Source organism: Ursus americanus, chromosome 34 (assembly GCF_024610735.1).
Source record: "Ursus americanus isolate L20-20 chromosome 34, mUrsAme1.1.p, whole genome shotgun sequence".
Lineage (NCBI taxonomy): Eukaryota > Metazoa > Chordata > Mammalia > Carnivora > Ursidae > Ursus > Ursus americanus.
The window spans coordinates 11,510,039-11,530,439 of NC_142160.1; the positions used below are offsets into that span (position 1 = coordinate 11,510,039).

General features: G+C 37.8%; 1 protein-coding gene across 1 annotated transcript in view; it reads left to right on the plus strand.

Annotated features, from left to right (window-relative positions):
- Positions 1–16,253, plus strand: part of CFAP95 (cilia and flagella associated protein 95) — a 116,893-nt gene extending 100,640 nt beyond the window's left edge. Inside the window, exon 6 of the mRNA XM_045772471.2 lies at positions 15,937–16,253. Coding sequence (XP_045628427.1) covers positions 15,937–16,119 — 183 coding nt within the window. The 3' untranslated portion in view covers positions 16,120–16,253. The remainder of the gene's footprint in view (positions 1–15,936) is intronic.
- Positions 16,254–20,401: the final 4,148 nt, after the last annotated feature.

Here is a 20,401-nt window from a genome sequence, read left to right on the forward strand (position 1 = left end):
AATATGGTAGCTTATAGATTAATACCTAATTGGTAATATATATGTATTATATATTATTGGCAGGAAAATTGTTAAGACACTAGGGAAAGAGCAAAGGACAATATACAGACAATTTATAAAGCAAAAAATGTAAAACTAGCTAATACAGGGAAAAATCCCAATTTACAAATATTAAAAGATGTGAATTAAAACAATAAAAATTTTTTTTTGCTAATAAAATTGGCAATATTTTAAAAAATAATAATATTTAATGGTTGAAGATGGGATGAAATGAATACTTTCATCTGTTGCCAGGAAGACTGTAAATTGTTTTAATCTTTCTGGAAAAGAATTTGGCAATATGTATCAAGATACTATTTGATCTCATAATTTTCCTTCTAAGAAACTTCCTCAGAGAAAAAAAACTCAACTAGGGATAAAATTTATATCCAAGGATACTCATCACAGAATTATTTGTAATGGCAAAACTTGGAAAGTATCTAATGTTTTAGTATTAGGAGTAGTTCTATTAAATATGTTGCAGTTGCACGATGAGTTATTTTGTAGCCTTTATAATGTCCATAAATGGTTCTTAGTGTCCTGATAAATCTTGATTTAAGGTTAAGAAAAATATTAAGATACAAAATTGTATGCATATAAAATTTATTATGTTAATATAATATGTAAATATTATGTATGTATAAACTATGCAAAAATATAGAGGAAAAAACCAAAGAAACTGTCAAAATGCTAGTAAAGTTGGCCATTGGATGGTGAGATTCTAGGTGAGTTCTTTGTCTTTACACATTTTAGAATTTTCCAGTGCAACAAGCATGATGGCTTAAAATCAGAAAAACCAGAAGGAAACAAATATATTATTTAAAAATGCAGTTCAGGTCCATTTCCTTATATATACGGGATCTGGCTGCATCTCTAAACAAAAGGTAGTTGCAAGACACATAATTAAAAACCCACAAACTTTTAAAGGACTGATTTCTCCACAAGCATAAAGATAAAGAATGTGAGATGTATTCTCAGGGTGCATAAATCATTGGCCATTGTGCTGTATATTCGTGCTTTTAATTTTTTTAACATTATTTCTAATATTTCTCATGTTGCTTGTTTCCACACTAACAGCACAGCATGCCCTGGCCGTTATTTGGCTTATTTAGAGTTTTGTTCACTCACTTCCAAGTTCCTTGCCAAAGTAATTGATGTTGAGGCATGTTTTTTAGCACTGCTTCTAGCGCCCCCATTCAATGAATGCTTACCTTGTTACATTGTTATAGGGTACAAAAAGAAAAATTTAGATTATAATGACAGCAAGTGGTTAAATAACAGTAGAATAGTGACTGAACTCTGACATAGAAGTTACTGTGCACATAAACAAGTGTATGATTCATAAAATACTGACAAAGAGAATATTTTTTTCTTGCTAGAGACTTCACCATGTGGACTTAGCATAAACACATTACACCATTCTCAGGCTACAGCCTTTGCAATTATGCAATTACTGAAGAAATCCTAAAATACTGGACTCATATTTCAAATGTTTTGCATGAACTGAAACTATTAATTTTTATATTATCATTTCTTTTTTTTAAAAGATTTTATTTATTTATTTGACACAGAGACAGCCAGTGAGAGAGACAGCCAGTGAGAGAGAGAGACAAGCAGGGGGAGTGGGAGAGGAATAAGCAGGCTCCCAGCAGAGGAGTCTGATGTGGGGCTTGATCCCAGAACGCTGGGATCACGCCCTGAGCCGAAGGCAGACGCTTAACGACTGAGCCACCCAGGTGCCCCTATATTATCATTTCTTATATTTGTTTAATTGATACTTGCGTAAAGTGGGATAGCATTATAGGAATTCTAAAGTGAGTGCAAGTTATCATCCCATAGCTCTAGACATGAGTAAATAAATACAGAGTATTAGGAAGCTATGAAATCATTTTCAAGGAGAGAAAAGGAAGAGAATTGCAAGCTCCGTCCTCAGAAGTCCACCTCTTAAGTTGGATACTTTTATGGCTCACCCCAATTTCAACGAAAGATACCTTCTCTTAAAAGCTTCCCCATCCTTCTCCCAAAGAACCAAAATAGAGGAAAATTTAGAGAGAGCGTACGTTAGATGATTGGTCCAAGGCTGGCTGTTTAAAGAGTACAGAAGCTTTTAGGATAAAGGACAAGTGAGCTGAGTTTGAAGATGGAGAGTTGACCGAGCACAATCAGGATGAGTAAGGAAGAGAGTTAGTTCAGGCAGAGAGTAGCAAACTCAGGAAGTTGAAGGGTCAGAGGAATGAGAATGTCGAGAAAAAAAACCAAGCATGGCAATAGTGAAGGGGTGAGAGAGCTGGAAGAATTGGAGGTAATGAGCAAAGGGGATATACTGGAACTTATTGGAATTTCAGATGTAGAACAATTCAGGAGAATGACGGAGCCCAGGATGTGGACATGGGACTGAATTTCTATAATGGAATCAAAGCCATTGACTTGAGAGGGTGAAAAAAGTGGTAAGCCAGAGTGTAGGCAAGATTCTAAATATGGCTGTTGGAAATCAACCTACAGGACAGCAGGAAAGAAAGGTAATGCCAAGGACTGAGTCAAATGACCAAGCCCTCAGTGGGAGCATTTTGGAGCCTAATAGCTCCTTCCAGTCATGCAGCTGCCATTTGGGTACATCTGGTTGGTCATTATCAATGTGAAGTATCATTTTGTTTTCCTAAATAGAGCTGCCTATTGAATGACCTTTCCAAACATATGGGTAGCTTGAACCCCAGAAATGTTCCATGTCTTACTTAGTTCACTCAGAGACAGAAAGCTAAGGAAGTTTTTAATAGAGAATTATGTTTTAAAATTGGTATGTGGGGCACCGGGGTGGCTTAGTTGCTTAAGCGTCTGCCTTTGGCTCAGGTCATGATTCCAAGGTCCTGGGATCCAGCCTTATGTCAGGATCCATGCTGAGCAGGGAGTCTGCTTCTCCCCCTCCCTCTGCGCCGCCCCCCCCCCCCCCACTTGTGCTCTCTGGCTCTTTCTATCTCTCTGTCAAATAAATAAATAAAATCTTTTTAAAAAAATGAAGCTGGAATGCATTCCAAACCAACTTTGAGGAATCCCTGCCATGTGGCACAGTAGGTATGAAAAGAGGCTGCGTCTCTAACATTGTTCTCTGCAGCAGCAAGATGACCTGTCCTACCACTGGGGCTCATTGCACTGGTACAGATATAATATTGTTAAAATACTGATATTTCTGTGCTTATTGGTTTGCTGTCACCTTGAGTTCCCCAGAACCCTGGCCCCTGAGTAGCCCCAGCCCCTTCCCTAGACTCCCAGGACTCAGGACTGCATTATGACTTTCCTAGACCCTTAGGACCTTTGCCATTATGGGCTCCTTCTTCCATTAAAAAATAAAACAAAATATATTGTACAACTGCACTGGTATAAAGACAAATACAATCCAAGTTGGATCATATTCACTTTTGATGGCAGGGCGTGGATTTAAAAGCTTATTAAAGAAATATATTTCTTTGGCTGTTTGTCTTCTTGCCTATTTATGACTGTATTATTATATTTTATGGTCATGTTATATGACCATGTTACTGTTAACCCTCTTGAAATTATTACCAATGTACCAATGGGTGTTATTACACAGAACAAAAGCATACAATACTCATTTTTTTCCCTGGGAAATACTTTTGGACTCTTGTACCCTATTTTGAGCAAAACTTTCTGTATAATAGCTACCATCAGTTGCTGCCCTAAGATCTTAATGAATATTAAATGGCCAGCAACATTTCCTGGCTTAGCTATGAGTTTCTATGTTTAATAGAGTTAGTTTTTCAAAATGGCATCTGCATTTTTTATTACGGAAAAATATATGTATTATAAAATTTACTATTCTGCCTTGTTTAGTGTGGAATTTAATGGCACTAAGTACCTTCACCTTGTTACTAGATTCATCTTGAAAATTCTGATTTTAAAAGAAATGAAAACATTTTTTTGAGCTCCCAAATGTACCGTGGGCTCTAGGCACTAGGCCTCCTGTGCTTCCTGGTTGAGTGGGCCCAGACTGGACCTTCTGGAAGTTTAATACTTGCCCAACCAGGGGCCTCTAGGACTTGCCCAGTCTGAGTGACTATACTGATTGATAAATACTTTTTTTTTTAAGATTTTATTTATTTATTAGACAGAGATAGAGACAGCCAGCGAGAGAGGGAACACAAGCAGGGGGAGTGGGAGAGGAAGAAGCAGGCTCATAGCGGAGGAGCCTGACGTGAGGCTCGATCCCATAATGCTGGGATCACGCCCTGAGCTGAAGGCAGACGCTTAACCGCTGTGCCACCCAGGCGCCCCTGATTGATAAATACTTTTGAGTATTATCCCAGACCAAAATGCATCTTGGCTGTGAGTCAGAGGTGGACAGCAATCTTTAAGAGCCCTTTGTTGTTCAGTTAGGCTCATTCACATGCAAGAAAACCCCCAAAGGCTGGAATTGCCTTTAGTTTTCTGCTTCCTAAGAAGGGATGTCTGTCTACCAGGGTCCTTAAAAACAAGAGAAGAAAAAGAATGACTTGCTGAAAACATCCAAAAGCTAAGACAGAAAGTGAATCTAGCACAGATTGGGGGTTCTGTAGGAAGCATCACTTCTCTGAACTAAATTACCTTTGATTCCCTTTTCTTTTTAGAATCCTCTCTTTGTATCTTTGCTCCATTCTGTGCCCCCATGATCTTCCATAATTTCATTCCAGTATACAGTCCTTTTCTTTTGCTGGTTCTCTTTTAAAAACATAATAGCATGCAAAGTTGTGTCATCTAAATTGGCCACATGGAATAAATATGTATAAGCTTTTAGTTCAGAATGAAGTGTACTTTTTTGACTAGGTAATGTCTCAGGTCCTAGGATGTGTTTTCATGACTTGTATTTTACTATTTTCCCTGAATCTTAATATATCTACTGTTTAATTTTCTCTTTTTTGTCCTGTTAACATTCTAACTCAGTATCTACTGACAAAAGAATAATGGCCATTTGCTGAATATCCTTGTTTATCTCATTACATTGACTATTGGCTAAAATTAGAAAGAGTTTTAGATTATTCTACAAATGAGGTAGGGGTGGGAAGTGAATTTGGAGAAGAGGGAAGGGGTCATGTGGTTCTACCTAATATTTTTTGATTGATGTCAGGGTGTTCCAAAATACTGCTATTAGCTAACCATAGAAACAGCCCTCTATTGCTTGGGTTCAGAAGGAAATGGTGGCCTTCCTCAATCTAAAATAATGCCTGAAAGATCTCATTGTGTAGTATATGTGTGTGCTGACCTTATACATATACACATAGATTTGATTTGTACCTTATAAGGAAAACAGTTCCAGTTCTGAGTCTCATGGTATTCTGCCAGCGTTAAGGGATCACATTTCCTAGTCCCCAGTTTCAATTTTAGGACTTGCTGGCAATTGTTCATATAGCTCCACAGGATTCACAGCTTTCCCAGGCTGGGATACAAGAGGATTTGCCTTATTTGGGGGACTATATAGTTGCTAATAGGTAAGAGGAAGGAAGGAGGGAAGGAAGGAAGGAAGGAAGGAAGGGAGGAAGGAAGGAAGGAAGGAAGGAAGGAAGGAAGGAAGGAAGGAAGGAAGGAAAGAAGGAAGGACCTCTCTCTCTCTCTCTCTTTTTCTCTCTGTCAGTATATATATGTACACAGTTGACCCTTGAATAATGTGGGAGTTAGGGGGACTGACCCCCCACACAGTAAAAAATCCACATATAATTTTTGACTCACCAAAAACTTAACTACTAATAGCCTACAGTTGACCAGAAGCCTTAATGATCACATAAACAGTTGATTAACACACATTTTGTATGTGTATTATATACTGTATTATTACAATAAACTAAGCTAGAGAAAAAATGTTATTAAGAAAATCATAGGAAGAAAAAATACGTTTACAGTACTGTACTGTATTTATTTTTAAAAAAATCTCTGTAAAATTGGACCTGCACAGTTCAAACCCATATTGTTCAAGGGTCAACATTTGTCACAAACATGTAGAAATAGAACAAATAGGAGATAGATATGATGGATAGATAAGTAGACATCCTTCGTATCTGTCTACCTATTTATCCGTCCATCTGTCCATATCTATCCATTTATCTATTTCTTATTGGTTCCGTTTCTCTGGAGAACTCTCAGTAATATAGACAAAATGATCTTTATGGGTTCTCTGGTTCTCAGATTTCACTATTTACGTATTTGAGGTGATTTGATTCTCTTTCATTGATCCTGTCCCATCCTAATAGTATTTATTTATGATCAAGTAATCTTTTTGATGAAGGACCTTGGCAAACATTTAATTTGAGTCTACTTGAAAATTAGGAAATGAGTATTTTAACTCCTGCTCATCTCATCCATCACTAACAGTTGAGAAATTGTGGTCTTAATTCTCAGGAAGCTCAGATTTTCGAGTATTTTTCGTTGTTGTTGTATCCTTTTAGTAGAAAGAACCCTGTTTTCTTTAAAACTATACCTTCATTTTATATTGCCTTCTGTAACTAAGTAATATGATCTCCTTTTGTTTCTGCATCAGATCATAAAAGCTTAGTTCTAATTTCTTTCTTTTAATTATGTTTAACTTCTAAGATGAACACATTGGCTTTTGTAAAGAAGAAAAAATCTTTAAAAAATGTGAACTCTGGGCCTCAATTTTATAACTAACGATACCATTATAAGTATAAAATAGTGGCAGGTATCCTCACATAATGCAGACTGAGGAAAAAAATGATATTTATTTTTTCTATGATTAAGATGATAGGACCAATCAAAATTTGTGCATAAAAAAGAAAAAAAATGTGTCAGTAGCTAAGGTTTAATACTATATTGCTTATTTTTTCATGCTGGCCATTACTAAAGTTTGTATGATATTGTTTAAAGTCAGCTTATTTTGTGAAGTGATTGTTCATATAGATCTCCATATTTTTCTTTGAAAAATAAATAAAAAACCAGACTCATTAATGATATAGATATTTATATTTATATCCACAGCCTAACCTGCCTTGTACTTTCCATGACTATTTTCCTTTAGTTGAATACCCCTTCTGGTTACAAATGTTTTTCCTTTGTAAAATTTTATCAAATAAAAAGGCACAGTAAATGTTTCTTAGATACATAACAAAAGTATACCCAACTGGTAACATGTATGTTGTTGCTGCATTTGCCAGTTACTCTTAGGTCTATAATGTAGTCACTGGAAGAAGAAAAGAGCCGATAGAAATGAAATCATTTTTAAGTAGTGAAGAAGTGAATGTCTGAGATGCCTATCCTCCATGATCCCTAGGGTTGGTAAAGTAGATTTGGCTGTATGGAAATTGTCCTTTTTCTCCCACATCACTCTGCATGTGTGTACAGAAGACAACCTCGTTAGGGGACGACAGGTCTTCAGTCAAGTGCATGTAACAGCTAAAGAATTTTATACCTTATGTATACTGAAAATAATGAAATGAAATCTCGCAGTAATCTACCTATATATTTATTTACTACCCCATCCAGTGTGACATTCACATAAATAAGCTTGCTGCCTCAAATACCTTTTGAAGACTAAATGAAGTACCCCAAATGAGCACACTTACAGGCATGCTAGGGAAGAATGGTCTTTGCTGTATGAATGCCAGGTGGCTAATAGCTCTCTGTAATGGTGGACGCAAGGTTAGTTCACAGTGACTGATTTGGCCAGGAAACATAACACATTATGCATTTTTATGGATGATCTGGATGAAGGAATTGAGACTATGCTTTCAAATTATCATATAACATTAAATTAGGCAGAGTTACTGATGTTCCAGACAGCAGGCTGAAAACTGAAAATGACCTTGAAAAATAAAACTATAAAAAATAAAAGATCCCAAAGAAATAAGATGAAATCAAATAAGACTAAGTATAACCAAAACTGGGTGAGGACTGAGTGCACAGTTGACTAAGAAACAGCCATGGCATTTTATTCAGAAGAAAGTTCAGGAGACAGCGGTGCTCAGAGTAAGAATGTAGCACTCAGGGGACAATGGGGAGGGGGGGTGGGAAGGGGATGGGGTTCTAAGAACAGGCTACCTGCCTCTTAAAGCTACGCTGATACATTTTATTGATATAGGTGGTAAAACCATATGCCGTTTGTCCTTCATTATGACAGAAGGTCAAGTGGGGAGCCCACTCACCAAGAGGACCTTCCTGTAACGTCCTGACCATGTCTGTCCATGATTTGTTTGAAAGAAGAAAGAAGAGAAAGAGAAGAAAAGGAGGAAAGCTTTCTTAACCTTAAGGCAGATTTTCCCCATAGTGATTCTCTTGCTGCATCTTTACCGCTTCCTGTTTCTACAGAGCCTGTTTGCCCTCAGCGTATCTTTCTCTGTCACTCTTTTTCCATCTTTTATCAGCATGTTTCATTCGACTTCCTCTGTTTCTCTGAAACAGCCCTGTTTGTCTTTTGTCAGGTCTTGCTCTCCATGAAGTTTCTTTGGAAGTGGGCACTTGTTGGCTGCCACTGCATTCTTCCACCTCCCTCGACCTTAAGAATCTATGACATTGCCCACTTCATACCTCTCCTTCTCTGTCCTTCATGGCTTCTTTATAGACCCAGCCATGAGTGTCCATAAGACTTGGGATCTGGAACTCTGTGCTTCTCATTTTATGCAATCTCAGAGAATTCATCCACTCCCATGGCTCCTCAACCATTACCTTTTTGGGGTAATGTATTTTATATAATTTCCAACTTACAGGAAAGTTGCAAGAATAGCAAAAGGAGCTCCCATATAATCGTTACCCAGAGTCACCAATTGCTTACCATTTGAGAGTAGGCTGGAAACATTGAGCCCCTTTGCCTATAAATAATTCAGTGTGTATTTCCTAAGAACAAGGACACATAGCTATGGTAATATTTTCAACCTCAGGAGTAATTGATGCAGTATAATTATGTAACTCACAGTTTGTATTCAGTTATCATCCATGGTCCCAATACTGTTCCTTAGAGCTATTTTTCCCCAGCCAGTGACTACTACTGTGCGTAGGGCACTAACCTCTCTCCAGGCCATCAATTCCACAGCACCACCTTTCAAAGATTTTGTACTGATGTCATCTCACGTTAAAAATGTCTAAAATGTGACTCATCATTTCTCTCCTATAACAAATTCTCCCCCGTCTCCATGTCTTTCTTATTCCTTTTTGTGGTTTTAGAACTCTCCCAGCCATCCAGATTTGAAGCTATGGATCATCTTTGCTTCTTTATCCCCAGTTGGCCTGCTAGGTCCTCTAAGTTCTTCCTGTGAAATGTCTCTTCCAGTCTGGCTCTGTGTAAGCCCTTGCACACTGGTACCCACCCATTCCACACCTCAGACAAATTTTTCCTGTGATCTTCTTCTACCTGGAGGGCCCAGAAAAAGCTCGTAGTGATTATCCTATCTTAAATAAATGTTGTCAGCACTCAGGGTCTGTGTAGCACCAGAACAGTGAACCAGCCAACAACAATGTGTGGTGATTCACATAACTGCTTCTATGGACAATTTCTAAACATTTCTTCCCACTCCCACTAAATAAATGTTGAACAGACATGTAAATATTATGTTAGGGTGTGGGAATACAACAACTGTCTGCAACTCACATGTGCAGAGGAAAATTGTCTAACTGATAACTGGCTGCCTTTTTGAGCCCACTACCAGTAGGAAAACATTAATCCTTCAATCCATTTACAGCTTAGTTTGATTCCATAATTTAAATGGTTCCTCTAGGAGGTGTTCAATCTTCCTTTAAAAAACTTTCATTTTCTCAGAGATCTTCCATCCTTTGTTTGCAGAAAAGAACTAACATAGTAGAACTGAGCCGGTTATCTGTTAAAAAGCCTGCTTGCAAGTTGGCCCTTGGCTAGCATCTAGAAACTTGACTTTTGGGATTCGAATTCCCTAATGAGAGAGGCTCATTGCACCTAAACCGTTTGTGCAAACAATATGGTTCACGTTGAACTTGTGGGAGTCTGGAATTCTGGTATTGCAAGGCAACGAGTGCCTCTATGACCAGCCCCCAAGAAAAACCTTGGCCACTGAGGCTCTAATGAGCTTCCCCAGTAAACAGCATTTCACAGTTCTTTGCTGGGGTAATTTAATGCATCCTGTGTGACTCACCAGAAGACTATTGGAAGTTTGTACCTGGTTTCCTCTGGACTTCGGCCCATGTGCCTTTCCCCTTTGCTAATTTTGCTTTGTATCCATTTGCTGCAGTAAATCATAGCCACAAATACAACTATATTTTGAATCCTGTGAGTCCTCCTCGCAAATCATTGAATCTAGCGGTAATCTTGAGAACCCCCAACACACCCTACTTTTCTCCACATGGCAGATTGTTATTTTCCCCAAATGGATGAGCACATGTGGTCATCCCACATGCTCTTGCAGTGTGATTTTGACACTCTTCCCATTGAGAGGCAGAGTCCTTATCACCTCCAGTAGAGCTGGGTGAACTGTAACTGCAGTAGAAGTGATACAATGTGACTTTGGAGGCCAGGTGATAAAAAGCAGTGTAGCTTCCTCCTGGTTCTCTCTGTGCCATTGTCATTCTCAGAACCCAGTCACCATGATGTGACAAAGCCCAAGTAGGCCCACAGAGAGGACCTGTGTACTTGTTCCAGTCAACAGCACAGCTGAGGTCCCAGCAGACAACCAATGTCAGCCACCAACTGGAGTGAAGGATGTTTCTAACCCCAGCCTTCAAGTCACTCCCAGCTTTTAGGACTTCTCTGCTGAAGCCTCAGACAATGTGGAGCAGAGGGATGCTGTCTTTGTATACCTCTTCCAAATTCCTGACCCAGAGAGTCTAGAAATGGGTATTGTATTGTACTGTTCCCTGTGGGTTGACCTGTTACACAGCAATAGTAACTATGACTCTAAGACGGCATCCAAGTATATGGAGAGGGGGAAGTGACTTAGCATCCTGATGCCTGCAGGCAAGAGTAGGATTTTTGTATGTGCTGTTGTCTGCCTCTTCTGGGCTCTGGGATGGTGTCCCTAGTTTACCTGGCTGCTCTTTTCCTTGCTGGAATTGATGGCTATGGTCTGTGGATGTTGAACTGTCGTTCTTTTTCTGTTTCCCCCCCTTCTCTCTGGGCTAGGTTGGCACCCAGATGGCTTGCTTGGGATAACTCAGCCCCGTTCCCACTTCCATAGGTATTGTAGACCTCACAGAAGATTTCTGTGACTCCCATCAGCCCCACATCCAGTGTTTGGCTTTGCAGCTCCTGTCAGTAACTCCCTTGCAGACTTGCCACAGGATGCCAGAAGTGATTCAGAGTCTCCCTCTGCCTGAGAATGCTGCTCCACCAGCCTGGGTATGGTTGTACTCCAGGCAAATGAAAGGGCAGCTTGAGATGCTCAGTTTCAAGTTCTCATGAGGGATGGGGAGCTCCTTAGTCTTTCTGCCATTACTTTCATTTATCTCATGCACTTCTCTCTGTACAGGTCAGAGGGACCCTGCCTGACTAAAGTCTTGGAAAGGGAAAATTGGGAAATACGTTGGCTCTTTCTCCCGTCCTGCTTTTTCCCTTTTCCCTTATTTTCTCATTCCTATAATTCCCCAGACTTTTCCCTTTCTTCCTACTATCCATTCCAACTTTTGGTTAAGCCTTAATGCAAAGGATATTTTTCCTACGTATTGGGAGATCTCTGTGATCTGAGGTCTTCCAGGTTTGGACATTGATATTCTAAAGTCCTCAAGACTGGAAGTTAGATCACAAAGGCTATTATCTTGCTGAAAAATACTATTTTGCATGTTAAAAGCTGATATTACTTTGCTTTTCGGTTGCCATTTTTTTCTGAAACAAACTGTGATCTCACCTTGGGCAGATGGATGGTTACAAACGGAAAGGGCAAAACTATTTATCGTTTGGAGATGATTCTCCCCTGTATACTTGGTTTGAGTGGCACACCAAATTACTTGTTTGTTCAAGACCCCCACCATCTCAATTTGGCCTTGGGTCTGAGCTGCAGTCAATATTAAGGTCCTTTAAGGTGAATCTTGGTGCAGCTGCTTTATTCTGTCTTGTGCCTTTTTATTAAACTTTGAAAAACATATTTGCTCTGCTTCCTTAAAATAATTATACCTTCTAGGTTCCTAATAGTTTGTTATTGTGCTGTTTTCTTTTTCATCTATTCCATATTTGCATCCTTCTAATTCCTTTTTTTAAATTTATTTTTTTGATGTAAAGTTCAATGATTCATTAGTTGCATATAACACCCAGTGCACCATGCAATACGTGCCCTCCTTACTACCCATCACCAGCCTATCCCATTCCCCCATCCCCCTCCCCTCTGAAGCCCTCAGTTTTTTTTCTCAGAAGAAAGGGATAAAGAAAGGGGGGGGTAATCAGAAGGGGGAATGAAGCATGAGAGACTATGGACTCTGCATCCTTCTAATTCCTGATTATATGTTTAGTCAAAAATTTATGTTTGCCTTTACTCCTACTATATATATTTGTCCTACTTCCTAGTTTTGACCCATTTTTTTTTGCTCTGATTCTCAGTACCTCAGTGTTCCAACATTGCAGATTATTTAGGTACACACTAGTTAGGATGCTTTTAGTAAGTTGTACAAAACCCAGCTCAAGTCAGGCCAGACTATAAAAGCAATTTATTGGTTCACATTTTTTTGAAAAATCAGGTTTCAGGAAAGGAGTGATACAGCAACGCCATCATGCTTCTTACTCTCAAATTTGCCTTTTGTGGTGTTGATTTCATGCTAAACTGATTGGAGGAGGGCTGCCAATAGCAATCTGGGCTAGATGCTTCCTCATTTATGTCCAGTCATGGAAAAAGAGTTTCTTTCCTCCAAATCACAGAACAAAAGTCGAGCTTTACTTTGTTTGGGCAAACTCAAAACACACGTCTGATGCTGGATCAATCACCGTCATTGAAAAAGGAGTGAGATGATTGTGATTGCCAGAGGTTAGATTCTGCCCCTAGAGTCTGGAGTGAGATCAGTCTACCCAAATTGCATGGCTGTCACACAGTGGGAAATGGGAGAAGTAGATTCAGGGTGAGCTGGAGTCACGTCTTAAAGTTTGCACGAGGTGATTATGCTCATGTCTTCCCAACTCAGTGTTCACTGACCTCGCTTTGGTAGCTCGAAGTCAGCCATAGCGGGAGTATTTACACCACAGAAATTGGCAAATATCACAAATAAGTTGTGTGGGATTTTTTTGGTGGGGAGCTGGCTTACCAATGCACCTCTGATAATGGGAGGGACTAAACTTCATGGGTGTTAATAGGAAACAGTCTCTTAAGTAGTTTTCCTAACTTCAGATTGCTTACCCCTACTATCCACTTTTAAAAAATGACAGCTTTACTAAGATAATTCACATGCCATAAAATTCACCCTTTTAAAGTGTACAATTCAGTTATTTTTGTATATCCATAGAGTCATACAATCATCAGCACAATCAATTTGACAACATTTTCATCACCTCTAAAAAGAAACCCCATAGGTATTAATCAAATTTCTCTACAGAGAGAAACTTGCAGATATATATAGATATATATATATATATATATATATATGAAGAGAGAGAGAGAGATTTATTATAAGGAATTGGCTAATACAATATGGTGGCTGAGAAGTCCCACAATCTGCTGTCTGCAAGCTGGAAACCCAGGAGAGCCAGTGGTGTAATCAGTCCCAGTCTGAAGGCCTGAGAACCGCAAGTACGAAGAGCAGGATAAGATTAATGTCTCAGCTCAAGCAATCAGAGGGGAAGGGACTGAATTCTTATTTCCTCTGCCTTTTTCTTCCATTCAGGCCCTCAGCGGATTGGAAGGTGGCCACTTACCTACATTGGGGACAGCAAACTGGTTTACTGAGTCCACAGATTCAAATGCTAATTTCATCTGGAAACACCCTTAACAGGCACAACTCAGAAATAATGTTTAGCCAAATGTTTGGATGCCCCGTGATCTAGTCAAGTTGACACAAAATTGGCCATTGCACCAATTAACAGCCTCTCCTCGTTCTCCCTCTCCCCCTAGTCCCTTGCAAAGTTAGTTTCTATCTTTGTGGACTTGCCTATTTTGGACGTTCTGTAGAAGGAATCATACCATATGTAGTCTTTCGGTTTAGTTTCTTTCACTTAGCATGTTTTCGTGGTTCATCTATGCTACAGCATCTGTCGGTATTTTATTCCTTGTATTGCCAAATAATATTTCACTGTGTATACAGACCACGTTTTGTTTATCCACTTATCCACATCAGTTGATGACATGTGAGTTCTTATTCTAATTATAGTTCCAGAACCTGGTCCTTTCTACCTTCAGTCTTTAGTACCTTCTTGCTGCCAGAATCCTTTTCTTAGAAAACATCACATTTAATCTTGTCACTCACTTGATGAAAATAAATCATCACACTAGAGGAACACACCATCCCTGCATTTGAAGCTCCCTTTAGTTTGATGGGAGCTAGCCTGGGAATGAGCAGACCCTGCCTCCCTGTGAGCCGGCAAGTTTGGCCAGTAATGTTCAAATTTCATTGAAAGGGCCTCTCCTGGACCAAAAACCAATGTACATGCCCCAAAGACATTAGACCCTGACTATGAAAAACAAAAGCCTAACCTATAGAAGGTAACATGGATATAATATAGTTTTAGGATTTTGCCATTTGTATTTTTTTCATCTCTTAATTATTGAGAATATCATGAGGCTACTGGAGGGATAATGCATCTTACAATTAGATAGTTAGTTTGAAGTCCTGGCTGAGTTGCTTAATATCGACAATCTTTAAATCCTCTTTTTCTGAGATTTTAAGCAAATTGTCTTTTCTTATATGTAAAGTGGGAGTAACAATTCCTATGTCAGAGTTCTGTGGATTAAAAGATATAAACACTCAGCTACCATGCCCAACCCATAATAGACCCTAAAATTATTGTTATGGTTGAATATATGGTTAAAAATTTCAATTATTTTCAATAAGGCCAATCTAAGATTAGAACTATTTTGGTGTTCTTTCATTGTTTTATGGTTCTAGTGATTTAATTTCAATATTGTGTTAGTGCTTTAAAATTAGTACCAATTTGGGTGTGCCTGGGTGGCTCAGTCGTTAAGCGTCTGCCTTCAGCTCAGGGCGTGATCCCGGGGTCCTGGGATCAAGCCCCACATCGGGCTCCCTGCTCCGCTGGAGCCTGCTTCTTCCTCTCCCACTGCTTGTGTTCCCTCTCTCGCTGGCTGTCTCTCTCTCTCTCTCTGTCAAATAAATAAATAAAATCTTAAAATTAGTACCAATTTGAAGCAGAAATTAGATAATCAGTTCAAGGGCTTTATGTTCCTTGTCTACCATTACCCTTGATGTAATCTGAGAGAATCAATATTTCTTGGGAAATGGTCAATGAGAGTGTCTTGTTTTATCACAACAGAAGCTTCTATGAAGTACTTTAAGGATAAATACCTTAAACGTGATGCTGAGTTATCCTGAGATAATTTCTCGGAAGAATGAATCTTTGAGTTTGGCATTTACGTCTTGATAGCAGCTATTAAAAATACAACCCAAGATATTATTCTTTGGAATGATTATAATTTATATTAACTTTAAAAAGGTGTTGAATGATAGTGAAATTATAATTGTTTTGGTCTTGTGTAGATGATCATAAAATTTAAGTTGTTCTTTGGGCCATGCATTTATGGCTTACACAAGTTTTATACGTGTAACAGTTTATCTTTTTAGTTTCATAAATCAACCATGAACTAGAGGCTTCTTTCAGAATTAAAGTATTTATAAATGCAGTAGCCATTTTTACATTGAGGCATTTGTAATTTGAGATATTAAATTAATTGTGTGAAAATTAAACTTAGATCATAGTAAGACTAACATATTGAAGATCAACTTCTAGAAATCACTCGTTTTTATATATTTTGGTCATTCAGTATTATTTCTTTTTCTCCCCCCATCCAATAGGATTATCCTTGTCAAGATGATTATTCAATAGTCCACAGAAAATGCCGTTCTCAGTTCACTGATCTTGATGGTTCCAAAAGATTTGGCATCAACACTTGGCATGACGAGAGTGGGATTTATGCTAATTCATATGTAAAACGAAAACTCTACCCATTAACTGGTGGTCCTATTATCCCCTTTTAAAAATAATCTATGGAATCAGATTCTCTAACTAATGAAGGAATAATGGATATAGCAGTTGATTTTCTGTCCTAATAAATGCAGTGGAAATGTTACTATAGTAGGTTCCTTTAAAAATAAAATCTTATGTATTCTAAACCAGCATATATATATATATATATATATATATATATATATATATATCCTTCTTTTCATAAGCTGCTCTGGTATTTTCCAAAGTTTAGTATGTATACCACTGAGGGTGTACAATACAATTCTTGATGGTACTTGGTAGAATTTTCTTTTATTTATAGACTATTTATTTCAAATTTTATTAGGAAAAAATGCACAAAGCTAGCACAATCAAGCTTGTGATTGCTTAGGATATGGCTAATTTTTTAAAAAATAAGCTACCTTAAATTCCATTTTTAAGTGAATAAAAATATAGATGGTGCTCAGATTTGACATGAAACTCAAATGACTGAAGTTTGGGCAACACTGGCCCTATGGTAATGTTGAGAGGTGGGGTGGAGGGAGATGCAGTGGAGTGGCGGAATGTACCCATTTATAGACTTGGATTTATCTATAGTAGCTAACTGCAGTGTGGATTTTTTATTCAGCATAGTGTTTTTCCTTATTTAAGATAATACTTTTTGAGTCTACGGGATAGGAGAGATGTACATAAAATCTTAGTGAAACATTAGGTTTGATGGGAAAATCCAGTCATCTGATGTTAGATTGAGAAGAAATCTTAGCGGTTGTTTTGACTCACCGCCCCATTTTACAGATGAGTGAATAGAACACCCAGAGGTTTAAGGAGGTTTTCCTCTTATGTAAATAGCAGACTCTAGATGACCTTTGAAGTGCATTTGACCTTTTCTTTCTTTTTTTTTTTTTAAGATTTTCTTATTTATTTGAGGAGGGATAGGGGCAGAAGGAGAGGGACAGAAAATCCCAAGTAGACTCCACATTCACACAGGGCTCCGTCCCGTGATCCTGAGATCACAACCTCAGCCAAAACCAAGAGTCAGGTGGTCAACCAGTCAACTGACTGCACCACCCAGGCGCCCCAGAACTTTCATTTCTTTTGAGAATGGGTTTAATTATTTGGACAGCTTAGGCTTAAATTCACTCTCATTATTTTTCTTTAAAAAATAAATTCATGAAATAGCATTTCATGATAAATGCTAATTTAGCATTGTCCCCAACCCCAGCAAAATATGGTAAAGACCATAAGCCGTGTGAATGGAGAAATGAAAATTAATAAAGAAAATGTAGATATGCCAGGTAAACATTCAGCAGCAGAGTTTGGTTATAATTTCTTGCTGCTTTAAAGTATGTGTGTGCATACACATACACACTGTATATATATACATATATGTGTATATATATATGCGTAAGTATGTATATTATATATAATGTTAATTCTTTTTCTTATTTTTAATTGAGGTATAGTTGATATACAATATCATATTAATTTCAGGTGTACAATGTAGTGGTCTGACAATTATATACATCATGATATGCTCACCATAAGTGTAGTTACCATCTGTCACAATAAAGAGTTACTACAATATTTTTGGCTATCTTCCCTATGTTGTACTTGTCATTCACATAACTCATTTTATAGCTAGAAGTTTGTACCTCTTAATCTCCTTTACCTACTTCATCTATTCTCCATGATTCCCCTCGCCTCTGGCAACCACCAGCTTGTTCTCCGTATTTATGAGTCTTTTTCTATTTGTTTGTTCATTTGTTTTGTTTTTTAGTTTCCACATATAAGTAAAATCATATAGTATTTGCCTTTCTCTGTCTGACTTATTTCACTTAGCATAGTGCCCCCTAGGTCCATCCATATTGTTATGAATGGCAAGATTTCATTCTTTTTCAATGGCTGAGTAATATTCAGTGTGTGTGTGTGTGTGTCTGTGTATGTGTGTGTACCACATCTTCTTTATGCATTCACCTATCAGTGGACACTTAGGTTGCTTCCATATCTTGGCTATTGTCAATAATGCAGTAAACGTAAGGGTGCATATATCTTGTGAATTGGTGTGTTCATTTTCTTTAGGTAGATATCCAGAATTAGGATTACTGGATTATATAGTATTTCTAGTATTTTAATTTTTAATTTTTTGAGGATACACCATCTTCTTTTCCATAGTAGCTGCACCAATTCCCATTCCCACCAACAGTACTCAAGTGTTCCCTTTTCTCTACATCCTCACCAACACTTGTTATTTCTTATCTTTTTGTTACTAGTCATTCTGACCAGTGTGAGGTAATATCTCATTGTGATTTTTGCTTTGCATTTCCTTGATGATTAATGATGTTGAGCATATTTCCATGTTTCTGCTGGTCATCTGTATGTCTTCTGTGGAAAAATGTCTATTCAGCTCCTCTGCCCATTTTTCAATCAGATTTGTTTTGTTTGTTTTATTTTTTATGTTGAGTTGTATAAGGTCTTTATATGCTTTGGATATTAACCCTTTATTGGATATATCATTTGCAAATATCTTCTCTTATTCACTATGTTGCTTTTTTGTTTTGTTGATGATTTCACTGTGCCAAACCTTTTTTAGTTTGATGTAGTCCCAAATGTTTATTTTTGCTTTTGTTTCCCTGACCTGAGGCAACAGATTGAGAAAAATATTCCTAAGTCTGATATCTAAGAATTTACATATGCCTGTATTTTCTTTTTGCAGTTTTATGATTTCAAGTCTTACATGTAGATCCTTAATCCATTTTGAGATTATTTTTGTGTGTGGTATAAGAAAGTGGCCCAGTTTCATTCTTTTGTGTAATAGTGTTCTTTATATATTGCCTATTCTAATGGATACCTACCTAGGATTACCTTTCCTTCCATAAAATATAAATTCAACTTTAATCACCCCTAACACTCATTAACATATCTAGGGTATACAGCTGTTTGAAGTATGCAAATCTAAATGCCAGGTTACTCATCATTTGAATTTTTTCCTTTTTGAAAGGGAAAAGTCTTAATGGCCATATCATTACCTTTGAAAAATGCCTCGTACCTAGAAAATAAAAATAAATTTATCTGCTTTAGCAGAAATTGTGTATTGTCACAATGACTAACATTACATTTTGCATAATTGACCTGGGTGTGCCATGAGGGATCAAATTTGAAATCTGCTTTGGTCTGGTTTAGAAGGAGAATGAATTAAGAGATTGTATTTAAACTAGTTAAGTAAAATACTGCATTGAAATAAAGATTACAGCAGAGATTTGGCGCACTCTGAGTATTCAGCTGCCATCTATTAGTGAATGAATGAATGGTGAATTGAATGAACTCTACAATATTACTCGGGAACCCAGACCTTTAAGGTGTAAGTATTTTGTATTGCTCTGGATTTCTTTAGATAACTGTTTCAGTGGTTCATTTTGTCATTATCAAAGACCATCTCAAACAAGAAAAACTGGAACTTTGATCTGATCATTGGAGAATGTCTTCTTTAGGAAGTGACCATGCAGCCTTCTTATGGGGTCCACGTGTATAGGATTTCACCTGAGACACCAAAATAACACTATTGCTTGTATGTTTATAAAATTAGCGTTCTGTATATTTGTATCTATCTATATCTATCTACAAATTTGTTCCATGTTTTTCTTTTGGCCCTTGTGAATTGTTTTGTCAGAACTGTTGGTGTGAGCCCACTATGGCAGAATGCAGACTGCTGCTGGGAGAATGGGACATTGGTTGGGCGGATCCTAAATAGATCTATCACAATGGTGGTTCTTGAGTTAAATTTGGCCTACAGATAAGTTTTATTTGTCTTCACAATGTTTTTTTCATTAATTAATCATAGAGAACAAACTGAGGATTGCTGGAGGGGAAGTGTGTCACGGCGGGGGGGGGGGGGGCGCGGATGAGCTAAATGGATGGTGGGCATTAAGGAGGGCACTTGTTGGGATGAGCACTGAGGATTGTATGTAAGTGATGAATCATTAAATTCTACCCCTGAAACCAATACTACACTATATGTTAACTAACTTGAATTTAAATAAAATTCATCACTTAAAATAAAAATAAAAAATTAAAGAAATTGACCCAAATTTTCTAAATTAGGACGTTTTACTTAAATATTTGGATTCTGTATCCTTAACACGTTGGCAGATTTGTCAGCAGCAGACCTCATTTTGATAGAGCAACAAGCAGCAGGGTTAAAGTCCTCTTTAGATGGGGCTAAGATCATCATTTTGCTGCAGTCCTTACCTGGTATCCTTCACTCATTTTTGGAGGCTTTGTGACCCTTTCCCTAAGAAGAGGTGGGACAAACATGAA